This window comes from Scomber japonicus, chromosome 14 (assembly GCF_027409825.1).
Source record: "Scomber japonicus isolate fScoJap1 chromosome 14, fScoJap1.pri, whole genome shotgun sequence".
Taxonomy (NCBI): Eukaryota; Metazoa; Chordata; class Actinopteri; order Scombriformes; family Scombridae; genus Scomber; species Scomber japonicus.
This window is the reverse complement of record NC_070591.1, coordinates 3,018,124-3,031,245: the sequence shown is the minus strand read 5'-3', so window position 1 is coordinate 3,031,245 and position 13,122 is coordinate 3,018,124. Positions and strand designations below refer to the sequence as shown.

Genomic DNA, 13,122 nt, shown 5'->3' with positions numbered 1-13,122 from the left:
TCCGGGGTCTGTACGTTGACCTACTAACCTCTGATCTGGATGATGTCATTTCAGATCAGAGGTTATCTGTGAGAGGTTAGCAGGTCAACCTACAGACCCATCTTAAGGTGGAAGCACCAGCTGCTCCAAATAACTCCCATTCAATAAGCTTTAACGTCTCTTCAGTAATACTAATGAGTCAATTCATGTTTTATATATTTCAGCGAGTCATTCTGGACTAAATCTCTAAGTTCAGGCCCTCTAATATGTGCGCTGGTGCTCCTTTTGGAAATTATTGCTCCGTTAACAAGATTTGAAGACTTATAATAGCTTTGATTGACAGCTTTGATTGACAGTTGGCTCCAGGACTCAGACTATTATTGCAATATCTCACTAAGTTAATTGTGATTACGCATCGGTCCGAGGTAGCGAGACGTTTTATCAGAGCGTGAAAGTCAACTCTCTGCATGTCTTGTTTGGCTCCAAATTGAAAAGAGAGAAAGAAAGAGGCTTCAAATTAGCTCCATGTGTCCATCTTTATATATATAGTCTATGTAAGGAATCATGGCTGTGACTCTTCTGGACAACAATAGACCTCTGTGGCGTCACACACAAAACTTTCTTTTGGTTGTTTCTGAAGTTTAAATTTAAGACTTCTGAAAGGATAAGGCTGCAGTTATATACATTTTTCTTCCTGTCAACAAATCTTCATGTTTGGATCCAAACCAACAATGAACTGATCTACTAATAAGTATGGAATATGAAGTAGCGTGTTGAGATGGATCCGTGTGTACGCAAATATTCTTGAAACGATGCCAGGGGAAACGGAGGGGGGAAAGATCGTTTTGGTACGTGTGGACTTGGCCTCAGAGACTGAAAACATGATCGCTGTTATTAGTCTTTGTTTCAGTTTCTAAACAAACTAACACAACCAAAAACTCTTCATAATCAAGGAACATGTGATCCAGAGCAGTGATGAGACTCACTGACGAGTGTTTAACAGTTTTTAAACAACAAAAGAAGAATAAGATCTATCAGACTTTAGATACACACACATTACTTATTAGTAGATTAGTTCATTGTTGGTTTGGATCCAAACATGAAGATTTGTTGACAGGAAGAAAAATGTATAAAACTGCAGCCTTATCCTTCCAAACGTCTTAAATTCAAACTTCAGATTGTTCAACACAGATAAAATGAAGCTTCGTCTGCTTTGGACTCTACAGCTCAACACCGTCAGGACAGTTTGCAGTCGGTCTTTGTTGGAGGCATTCTGGGAAATATTGGAAATTAATTATTGTGGAGGAAGAAAAGTTATGTTGAGACTGAGAGATCCGCAGAATGATCCTTTAATTTAATACTGGTTTCATGGTTGTCATAGAAACCCAGAGGAGACTAAAAACAATCATTCCTATAATGATATAATGAATCCGTGAGACTAAATATTCAAGCTCTTCGTACACTTTTGGGTCTTTCAGTTGCAGAGAAGCAAAAAGACATGTGGGTTTTTAACGGACAGCAGCAGTAACACTTTTAGGCGAACATCGTTTCAGAGGTTTGATGACTCATTGATCTCTGGGATACTCAGTAGATTTATCCACATTTATCTGGATCAGGGTTTTTTTTTTAATGTGGGAAGAAGCCGAAATAAAAGTTTACCCTCATTGTTTCTGGCCCTGGGACACCATTAAAAACAAAATAGACCAAGAAAACGGCTATAATACAAGATCTATTCCACTTCACACATAGTTTATAGTTCATTCTGGCTTGTTAAACTGGTGAACATCTTTCTGCTTTTAAACAAAATTGGCAACTTCCAGTAAATCTGGAACAAATCATGATCGACACAACTGGTCAGGTGGAGAGTGTCTGCAGGTTTCATTCATTTAGACTTTTTTTTAAAGACCTTTTAACGCCAATTAGACATTAAAATAAGACAAATTTAAACCTTCGAAAAACAACAAGAGAGTAGGGCTGCTCGATTATGGAAAAAAATCATAATCACGATTATTTGGGTCAAAACTGAAATCACGATTATTAAAACAATTTTTTTTAAACTTTAGAAACATGCTGCATTTATTGGACATTCAGCTTAATTAACTTTCTCTCCAAGCAACAGCCTTTTATCTGCAGCTTAACGCAACACACAGCAGAACATGTGTAGAGATATTAGAGCTGAGCTGGTTACCATGACGACAGTTCACACGTCACTTCCTGGTTTTTAATAATTAGTCAGTCAACTCAGCATCGTCTGACACAGGCTGGAAACTCTGCACTTTTATTTATAGTTAAAACATTTCACTGTGTGTTTCAGCTTCTGTCAAACTAACAGAGCTGCAGCCACTTCCTGTCTAAGCTTTTCAAAATAAAACCGTTGTTATTGAGCGCTATCTCATTATTATTATTATTATTAAAAATCTTTTCCCCCTGATTTTATAAGTTTTATAAGCGCCTAAATCATAATCAAGATCAAATTTGGATTAATTGAGCAGCCTTACAAGAGAGTGCAAAAACACAATCAGGAGAACGTCTCCTCGATAAATGCAATAAGTTAGAAGTTTGAAAATGAAAAGTAGTGCATACATTTGATATCTTACTGAGCTGCAGACACCCTGTTTTAAATACTGTAGGACTACTACCTCCACTGGACGACACATAATAGCTTTGTATATAAAATATCTATTAACACTGTCAATAAAACCTAAACCAACGACAGCAAAGATACTTTTTTCTTTTTTTTTTTTAAACACCAAATAACCAAATACCGTCTTCTACATATACATTCTTATCATTGGATGAGATTAATGTACAGTAACATGTAAACAGATTGGAGAGAGAGAGAGAGAGAAGGAAGAGAGAGGGAGAGAGAGAGAGAGAGAGAGAAGGAAAGAAAGGAGAGAGAGAGAGAGAGAGAGAGAGAGAGAGAGAGAGAGAGAGAGAGAGAGAGAGAGAGAGAGAGAGAGAGAGAGAGAGAGAGAGAGAGAGAGAGAGAGAGAGAGAGAGAGAGAGGAGAGGGGGAAGGAAGGAAGGGAGAGAGAGAGGAGGAAGCAGGAAGGGAAGGAAGAAGGAAGGGAGAGAGAGAGAGAGGAGGAGGAAGAAGGAAGGGAGAGAGAGAGAGAGAGAGAGAGAGGAGGAAGCAGGAAGGAAAGGAGAAAGAGAAGAGGAAGGAAGGGAGGAAGGGAGAGAGAGAGAGACAGAGAGAGAGAGAGAAGAGAGAGGGAGGGGAGGGAGGGAGGGAGGGAGGAGAGGAGGGAAGGAAGAAGAAAGGAAAGGAAGGAGGGAGAGAGAGAGACAGACAGAGAGAGAGAGAAAGGAAGAAGAGGAAGGAGTAGAGAGAGAGAGAGAGAGAGAGAGAGAGAGAGAGAGAGAGAGAGAGAGAGAGAGAGAGAGAGAGAGAGAGAGAGAGAGAGGAATGATTCTGTTAAGCGGTGGTGAGCTGGGTAGTTTTACTGGCAGATGGACTGAAAGCATTCACGGCACTGTAAGTCACTTTGGATGAAAGCGTTGATACGACGTCATTCATTTTGTGATCGGAGAATCTCGAAACCCGTTTCTGTGTGAATGAGCGCTGTTCTGGTTTTTCCTTTTTAAAGCCCGAATGACGAGTCAAAAAAAAAAAAAAAAAGTTCGGACTTTAAAACCGAAACCAAACAGGGCGTCTCTCAGTGTGAGCTTTAACTCAAAAGTACATTCGTTTTATGTGTGGTGTCCTCCAGATTCGGGTCAAACATGGTGCATGAATCAGGCCTCGTTTTACCTCGAGATGTAGCGGAGAGGGAACTAAACTAAATAAATTAAACAGAATAAATATCTAGCTCCATCAAAAGAGTGAAATTATTATCAACAGATCTCACAAAAAAGACCAAAACCAACAATGTCTCTCAATACTTTCTAACTTCTCTTCTCTATATGTGTCTCATAAATCTTTAAAAACAGCTCACTAATGAACAGTTTCAGTTCTTTTAAAAGGACTCAGTAATTTCCTAGGTTGCTATGGTTACGAGGGCTGGATCTGGAGGACATTGGTCAATCAACCTGTCAATCAGGACGTAGCCACGCCCCCTAATGCATACCCTGCTTTATCGTCACATATAAAATCAGGGAGGCCAAAATGTCCCAAATGAACATCATACTGCATTGAAGAAGGCTTTAAACTAGCGATTGAGACCATAAACACATTTTGAAAACGTTTACTGAGGTTAGAAATCAAGTGAGAAGTTGGTGAATTCTCCATTGACTTGTATAGAGATGGTCGCCCCCCTGGTGGCCTTTTGATAGAATGCAGCTCTAGGTTACTTCAAATTAGCTCCATGTGTCCATCTTCATATATATAGTCTATGTAAGGAACATAGCTGTGACTCTTCTCTAAGGTTTTTGGACAACAATAGAGCTGTGTGGCTCCGAGGAATGAGACATATCAGGCTTTCAATTCACACAGATTCCTTTGGTCTTTTCATTGGATTCATTGTCAAAAAGAAAAATATTAAATATCAGCAACAAAACCGACTGATCTGCTGTAACTGAGTAGATCAGACTAGTCACTTTCGATGGAGCTAGGCTAGGCTAGGCTAGGCTAGCAGTTTCCATCTGACTGGCTAAAAGAAAAGTCCCTAAAAATGTTGGACTGTTCCTTTTAAAAGGTAAATATCTGAGTTTCCCCTCCGCTGCATCTCTGGAGTACTCCTGCAGATTGGTTTGTGATTGGCTGCGTACATGAAAGGACCACGACGACCAGGAAACAAAGAAGTCACATTAAAAGTATTTCCATGTCTTTTCTCTTTATGTACAATAACCGGACAGCGTTTGAGTTGGTCCTCACGTAGTCAAACACGTCCATCTGCTGCTAGAAGCCAAGAAATACACGTTTATCTGACCCAAATCTGGTGTCATCAAACTCCCGTCTGTGCTTACAACCAGAGACCAAGCAGGACAACAGCCTCAGTGACTAAATAATGATCCTCAGCGCTCCAAAAACCCTCCAAAGATACTCTCTCACTGGTCAGATAACATGAAAAAGTTTTTGGTAGCATGAACATCTGAAAGCTCCCAATGCAGGTATGATTTCAATAGGATATATCCATTAAATCATACCTGCATTGGGAGCTACAGGCTTTTTTCTGCCTTTACAGATTTAGTTTTTTGGAATATCTCCATTAAATTATACCTGCATTGAGAAATTACACCAATGCAGGTATAATTTAATGGATATATCCTAAAACATACCTGCATTGGGAAATATAGTGTTGCAGACTTTTTCTGACTTTACAGATTAAGTCTTTTGGAATATAACCCATTAAATTACACCTGCATTGGTATAATTTCTCAATGCAGGTGTAATTTAATGGGATATATCATATGACGTTATACCTGCATTGGGAGCTACAGCCTACACTGGTCAGATGAAGCATTTCTGGATCGAAAGGCTGTGCACCAAACTGTGACTGTTACCAAAATAAAAGGCAAAAGATGCTGCAAAGAGTCTTCAGAGGGGATCTCAATGCTGCAGATGCATCTTTTTTATATTAAGTGAGAGAAAACATAAAAAGATATAAAGTAGATTTTGTCTTTAACATAACTAACCCAGTGTGACGGTTAGTACTCAGGATGCTGCTGGGGTTAGGGTTGGGGTTAGGGTTGGGGTTAGATGACAAACAGCATCACAGCTCACCATCGTTCTGTCTTTGGAAGCACAGACGGAGAGATAAGACGACCGGACTGATCAGGAGGGGTTTTTTTGGGGGGGGGGGGGGGGGGGGACCAGGCCGGGCGGGGATGGAAGTAAAGGTTCCACCAGAGGAGAGGACGTGTCATTAAAACATCGCCCCGATCAATTTAGGAAGCAGACGATCTTCAAAAAAACCAAAAAACCAACAAACTTCTGTCGTTTAACTTTAACTGTAAATAAATCTTAAACCAGTAGATGAGATAAAAAAGCACAAAGGATCACTAAATGTACCAGTATACTTATTATTATATTGTACTTATTATTATTCTTATTATTATGACTTGTGCTGATAAATGAGACAAAACACAAGAAGCTGTTTTTCATTTACATGTTTGAATATTAAGTTTTTACCACCCTGTCGTCCAGTTTATAAAACTCTACTGCAGTGTAATAATCTATGGAAACTCACACAGCGTCTGCAATATAAAATATACATATATATATATTTATACTTGAATACAATTGGATGTGTTCGTGCAGTAATATTTGTTATTGCATTGTTTTTATTGAACCCTGTTTTTTGCAGAAATAACATTTTGTTTTTCTTTGAATGGAAATGAAATGAACAGTGAGTCAGTTTCTGCTCCAGTTTTTGTATTAATGGTTTAAATTAGAGATCAAACTCTGCAGCAGTCATTTATAAAAGAGGTGTTTTATATCAGAGTCCAACTGATAAACTGAGCAGACATCAGCTCGTTGAAGATTTATAGGTATTAATGTGTGTGGCAATGTTAAAGAAATGAAAAGAGTTCACTTTTTCAGCTGTAAAAATGTCTGTAAAGCATTTTTTTTAAAAACTCAACTTTGAGGGAAACTTAACAAAAGTTACAATTTGTATAAAAATTAAGATTTTTATTGACTTTAAATTTTGTGTATGTGCCAGGATATATTTGATTTATGCTTAATTGTGATTTCTTCTCTTATATTCAATGCTTTTCTTTAATTTGATTGCTATTAATAATTGGATAAGTTTGGTTTAGTAATTTGAGATTTGCAGGGAGTAAATGTAAAAGTAAAATGTCCAACTTAAACACCTACAAACTGAGTTTTTAAGGGTGATGTTATTCTATATTTTTGACAATAGTTTAGTAATTATATTTGTAAGGAAACAAAAACATATTGAAGCCTCTTTTAAACTTAAAATAATGTGGGATTTTTTACATTTGTTATATCAAAAATTCATATCAGCAAGTTTAGAAGTTGTTGAAGTAAATGTTTGCACACAGGAAAGTCATATTCACTGAGGTGCAAATGTTTTATAGATTTTATAAATGACTGCATGATTTTCTGTTTGATTTATTGCCTAAAAACGTCCCATGCAGTTTGCAGCAGAGGTCACATGACTCAGGTGTCCCATGCAGTTTGCAGCAGAGGTCACATGACTCAGGTGTCCCATGCAGTTTGCAGCAGAGGTCACATGACTCAGGTGTCCCATGCAGTTTGCAGCAGGGGTCACATGACTCAGATGTCCCATGCAGTTTGCAGCAAAGGTCACATGACTCAGGTGTCCCATGCAGTTTGCAGCAAAGGTCACATGACTCAGGTGTCCCATGCAGTTTGCAGCAGAGGTCACATGACTGAGGTGCCCATGCAGTTTGCAGCAGAGGTCACATGACTCAGGTGTCCCATGCAGTTTGCAGCAGAGGTCACATGACTCAGGTGTCCCATGCAGTTTGCAGCAGAGGTCACATGACTCAGGTGTCCCATGCAGTTTGCAGCAGAGGTCACATGACTCAGGTGTCCCATGCAGTTTGCAGCAGAGGTCACATGACTCAGGTGTTTGAGGTTTAAATCTAAATAAATCTTGACTTTCTTGGAGCTTCTTGTTTTAACTGAGACTCTTTCTGCTGAAGGAGGAACTTGTGGTATTTTTCCATAGGTTAACACACTGGAATAAAGCTGTTAATAAATAGTAGTAGTAATAAGTAGTAACTAAAGAGTGAGTGAAGTCTGACACCTCCTCTCCCCGGTCGTGTCTCTACGTCTCTACGCCTCGTACCCGGTGGAGCGCCGCCGCTGGTGGTTCCAGATGTCGTCTCTGTGTTCGGGTCGGCAGAAGAGCCGGGACGACTGCGCCAGACGCTCCCGCTGCTCCCGCTCCCGCTCGCCGACCCCCTGCTTGGAGAACGACGGGGGGCGGCCGCCAAACTGCGAGGACGAGTGAGTTCTGTTGTCGTGGAGACCGGACGAGGACAGCTGACCTCCTGCCGACCTGGAGACGTCACATGAACACAAACGAGTGAACAAAAGGAAGACAGACAGACAGACAGAAAGAGATTCTGTGGATGTCTTCCAGTTTTGAAATTTTATTTCCTCCAAGAGTCTTTCCAGTGTCGAGCGCATGGATGTTTTATAAGAGTTGGATACTGGGCTCAGAATGGCGCCAATTCAATCCTATGAAAATTACAAAGTTCCTAGCTCCCACGTTGTGCGGTCCACAGCAGTGTTTCTAACTCGGCCCACAGACTTTACGTTGTGATGAAGTCAGAGGTTTTTAAATCTCGTTTCTTCGTTTGTAATTTTTTTTTTAGGTGCAATACTACAAATGACCACTGGGAGAAACCGGCGCTCTATCCTGGTCTTCTAATGAATCCATGGTCAACCACCACGTATCAGTGTTTAAGCTGTTCTAGGCCCTAAAGCTGCAAAACATGTTTACAGAGCTTAAGTAGCTTCATATTTCAACCTCCATACTTGAGCACAAAAAAGAAGGAAAAATATCCTTTAAATTCAAGAATAAAAACACAAGACAAAGTGCAGTTTAGGCTCAACTGAAGTAAAGAAGACAGATAGACAGACAGGCAAGCAGGCAGACAGACAGAGAGACAGGGTAACCCCACTCCAGTAACTGAGTAAAAGGACAGAAGTGTCACATGTTCAGTGATCAATAAAACATGACGGCGACACGTAAACCCGACAGAGGAGACAACATTTCCTCCTGAATGATTTAGCAGCCACTCTGTCACCGTTTGGCTTTGAGGCAAAGCGGCAGAGCAGCACAGCAGCGGCAGAGCGGAAGCAGAGCGGCAAAAGAGCAGCGGCAGAGCATTAGAGTGGCAGAAGAGCGGCAGAAGAGCAGCGGCAGAGCATTAGATCGGCAGAGCATTAGAGCGGCAGAGAAGCGGAAGAGCAGCAGCAGAGCATTAGAGTGGCAGAAGAGCGGCAGAAGAGCAGCAGCAGAGCATTAGAGCGGCAGAGAAGCGGAAGAGCAGCAGCAGAGCATTAGAGTGGCAGAAGAGCGGCAGAAGAGCAGCAGCAGAGCATTAGAGTGGCAGAAGAGCGGCAGAAGAGCGGCAGCAGAGCGGCAGCAGAGCGGCAGCAGAGCAGTAGCAGAGCGGCAGAGCATTAGAGCGGCAGAAGAGCAGCAGCAGAGCAGAAGCAGGAGAGCAACAGAGCGGCAGCAGAGCAGCAGAATAGCAGCGCGGCAGAGCAGCGGCAGAGCAGCAGAGCAGCAGCAGAGCAGTAGAGCGGCGGCAGAGCGGCGGCAGAGCGGCGGCAGAGCAGGAGAGCGGCAGCAGAGCAGCAGCTAATCTGCTCTGTAAGAGGATCAGTCCTGCTGAGGAATAATCCCTGTTCACAGATTAACGTCTCTGACTGTCAGCAGGTCACAAAACACACGACTGAAACCAAGTCAGATTCTACTTTTACCAAGCTTAAACGTGTCTGAAAGGTGATAATTCAACTTCATGTTTATTGCTGAGGTCATAGTGAGTTGTGGAGTGTTTCTATTATTCTGTCCACCTCATTAAGATACATGACGGTGTTAAATATGAGGAACACACACAGGAAGTACTCGCCTGCTCTTAGTGATTCTGTGAGGTCCATTATCAGTTGGCTGCTGGTGCTGCTGAGGAGACAGACAAGAGGTCAAAGGTCAGGTTTTAGCGTGTGTGTGTGTGCGTGTGCGTGTGTGTGTGTGTGTGTGTGTGTGTGTGTGTGTGTGTGTGTGTGTGTGCGTGTGTGTGTGTATGTGTACCTTGTAGTGGTTGCACTGTGACGGACTGCCGTTCTCTTGGTAATACTCCACCAGCCTCTCAGCCAGAGCGATGCGTCTCAGCAGGTTCTCGATGAAATGCTGGATTCTTACTTTACCGCATGTTTCCTGTCGCGCTGCAGCTTCCAGAAACTTCTGGATGGTTATCACCTCCCTGGAAAACACAGATATATATATTTATGGATCAAAAACAAATGAGGGTTGGCAAGATGAACAATTAGAAAATCAGTTAAACTAGTTTTAAAACCAGCATCAGGTTTGTTAAAATGTACATTTAGTATTTTTGTTTTGTTGTTTTTATACCATTCTTTACCAAAAGTAAGACTGAATGCTCCTGAAAATGTCAAATGGTGTAACCACAAAAGAATGAGAAAAGAAGGAAGGAAGGAAGAAGAAGGAGGGAAGAAGGGAGGGAGGGAAGGAGGGAAGGACAGGAGGGAGGAAAGAAAGGGAGGAAGGAATGAAGGACAGAGGAAAGAAGGAATGAAGGAAGGATGGAGGGAGGGAGAGAGGAAGGGAGGAAGGAAGGAAAGAAGGACAGAGAAAAAGAAGGAAGGAAGGAAGGGGGATGGAGTAAGGAAAAAAGGAAGGGAGGAAAGAGAGAGGAAGGAAAGAAAGAGAGAAGGATGGAGGAAGGAAAGAAGGAACAGCCAAAACAGATGAGGTCAATTTGACCCGAGAGGACGACACAAAGGTTTTATAACTCATATTCTTCACATCTCTAGCTCTATATTAATATTCTGAGTCTCTACTGGAATATCTTTACATGATTTCCAGTTAAAAACTCCTCATTTATCTTCTACTGGTCCTTTTCCCACTCTTCCTTCCTCCTTTCCTTCTCTCGTCCTTCCTCCTACCACTCCTCCTTTCTCCTCTCCTCCCACTCTTCCTTCCTCCTCTCCTCCTTCCACTCCCCCTCCTCACCTTCTCCTCTCCTCCCACTCTTCCTTCCTCCTCTTCTCCTCCTTCCTTCTTTCCTCCCACTCCTCCTTCCTCCTCTTTTCCTTCCACTCCTCCTCTCCTCCCACTCCTCCTTCCTCCTCACCTCCTCTTATCCTTCCTCTCTCCTTCTCTCCTCCTACTGGAATATCTTTACATGATTTCCAGTTAAAAACTCCTCAATTATCTTCTACTGGTCCTTTATGCAGCCGCTCAGTTCAGCCTCTGTCTATTAACAGGCCGTTTTTAGCTCCTGTCTCTTTAAGACGCCCCTTAGCAACCACGTTAGCAACCACGGAACACAGCCCTTAGCAACCACGGAACACAGCCCTTAGCAATCACGGAACACAGCCCTTAGCAACCACCTTAGCAACCACGGAACACAGCCCTTAGCAACCACGGAATACAGCCCTTAGCAATCACGGAACACAGCCCTTAGCAACCACCTTAGCAACCACGGAACACAGCCCTTAGCAACCACCTTAGTAACCAAAGATTCCGGAACATTCTACCTACGTTCAGGCCGTTTTCAGCTCCACTGTTTACCTCTCTCGTCGTTCCAGCTCATTTTCGGAGGCGTTGAGCTGTTCCCTCAGCGCTGCGATCACCATGACGGCCACGTCCACCTGCCGGCTCAGCGACCGCTCCCTGTCCGCCACTTCCTGCCTCTCCTGGGCCAGGTGCTGCGAGTGGGCGCGCTCACACAGCAGCTCTGTGTCGGTCTGGGCGAGCTCGGTGCTCACCTTGGCCAGCCGGCGCTGCATCGTGCTGTCCGCCGCCCGCAGGATGCTCGCCAGCCGCCGACGCACCGCCGCCGAGGCTGCTGCCGTCTCCAGACCGGAGTAGGAGTTCTGCTCTGGTGGTGACAGGGAAGGAGAGTTACTGTCTGCAGCAGGGATAGTATAGTAGTATATATTAGCAAGCAGGTGCCATGGCAACAGCAATCAGGAAGTCTGAGTGCTGAAGGACAAAGGCTGTCGGAAAGGAGGGAGGAAGGGAGGAAGAAGGAAGGAAAAGGAGGGAGGGAGGAAGGGAGGAAGGAGGAAGGAAAGGAGAGAGGGAGAAAGGAAGGAAAAGAGGGAGGGAGGAAGAAGGAATGAAAGGAGGGGAGTGAGAAAAGAAGGAAGGAGGGAAGGGAGGAAGAAGGAATGGAAGGAGGGAGGGAGGAAGGAAAGGAGAAAGGGAGGAAGAAGGAATGAAGGGAGGAAGATGGAAGAAAAGGAGGGAGGGAGGAGGAAAGACAGAGAGAAGGAGGGAGGGAGGGAGGACAGATGAAAGGAAGGAAGGAGGGAAGGGAGGAAGATGGAATGAAAGGAAGGAGGGAAAAAGGAAGGAAAGGAGGAAGAAGGAAGGAAAGGAGGGAGGAAAGAAAGAGAAGGAGGAGGACAGATGGAAGGAAGGAAAGGAGGAGGAAGGAGGGAAAGAGGGAAGGAGGGGGGAAGGAGGGAAGAAGGAAGAAAGGAGGAGGAAGGAGGGAAGAAGGAAGGAAAGGAGGGAGGAAGGAGGGAAGAAGGAAGGAAAGGAGGGAGGTATCAAATAAAGAAGTGAAGTAAACCTGAACGCACCGACCAGGTCCAGGTCCAGGTGGAGGTCCGGGTCGGGCGGGGGTCCGAGCGGAGCTGGAGGAGGGAAGAGGAGATGATGATGATGATGATGATGATGGTTGAGGTGATGATGAGGACACACGTCGGACTTCTTCACCGACATTTTAAAACCTTCTTCATGTCTGCTTCCGTCTGTCTCTTCACCTTCATCCTCCTCATCATCATCCTCCTCTTCTCCCACATCTTCATCCTCCGTGCCCTCCTCCTCTTCCTCCTCTTCCTCATCCTCTTCGTCCTCGGCCTGCGTCCCCACGCCGACGCTCTGTGTGCGCCTCCTCACCGAGCCGTAGGAGTGGAGGTATCCGCTGTCTCTGCTGTCGCTGAGCGAGCGGACGTGCGGCGGCCGCGCCGAGCCGTGCGGCGCCCGCCGGGTCGGCAGGCTCATGTCGTGCCACGGGATCGCCGCCGTCAGCGGGTCGGGGTGTTGCGGTGATGCTGAAGCCGGCGGCGGTGGCGTCCGGCGAGCGGTAGGAGTGGCGGTACTCCAGGTGGGCTCGCAGCGAGGCCAGGCTGCGGAAACGCTCCTGCTCGCCACAGCGGGGGCAGCGGAACGGGAGCTGGCAGGAAGTGGAGGAGTCGCTGATGGCGCCGCACGCCTGGCCGTTCCTCTCTAAGAGGAAAGAACCGGAACCTCTGGAGCACAACTTCTGCTGCATCACTTTATACCTGAGAGAGAGAGAGAGAGAGAGAGAGAGAGAGAGAGAGAGAGAGAGAGAGAGAGAGAGAGAGAGAGAGAGAGAGAGAGAGAGAGAGAGAGAGAGAGAGAGAGAGAGAGAGAGAGAGAGAGAGAGAGAGAGAGAGAGAGAGAGAGAGAGGAGGAAGCAGGAAGGAAGGAAGGGAGGAAGAGAGAGAGAGAGAGAGAGAGAGGAGGAAGCAGGAAG

At 44.5% G+C, this 13,122-nt stretch overlaps 1 protein-coding gene across 1 annotated transcript; it reads right to left on the bottom strand.

Moving 5' to 3' along the window:
- Positions 1 to 7,558: 7,558 nt before the first annotated feature.
- LOC128373117 (protein ZNF365-like) lies at positions 7,559 to 12,897 on the bottom strand. The gene is given in 6 exon segments (XM_053333375.1): positions 7,559 to 7,916; positions 9,502 to 9,551; positions 9,681 to 9,852; positions 11,184 to 11,493; positions 12,203 to 12,663; positions 12,665 to 12,897. Coding segments are annotated over 6 exon segments (1,452 nt in total). The 3' UTR covers positions 7,559 to 7,690.
- Positions 12,898 to 13,122: the final 225 nt, after the last annotated feature.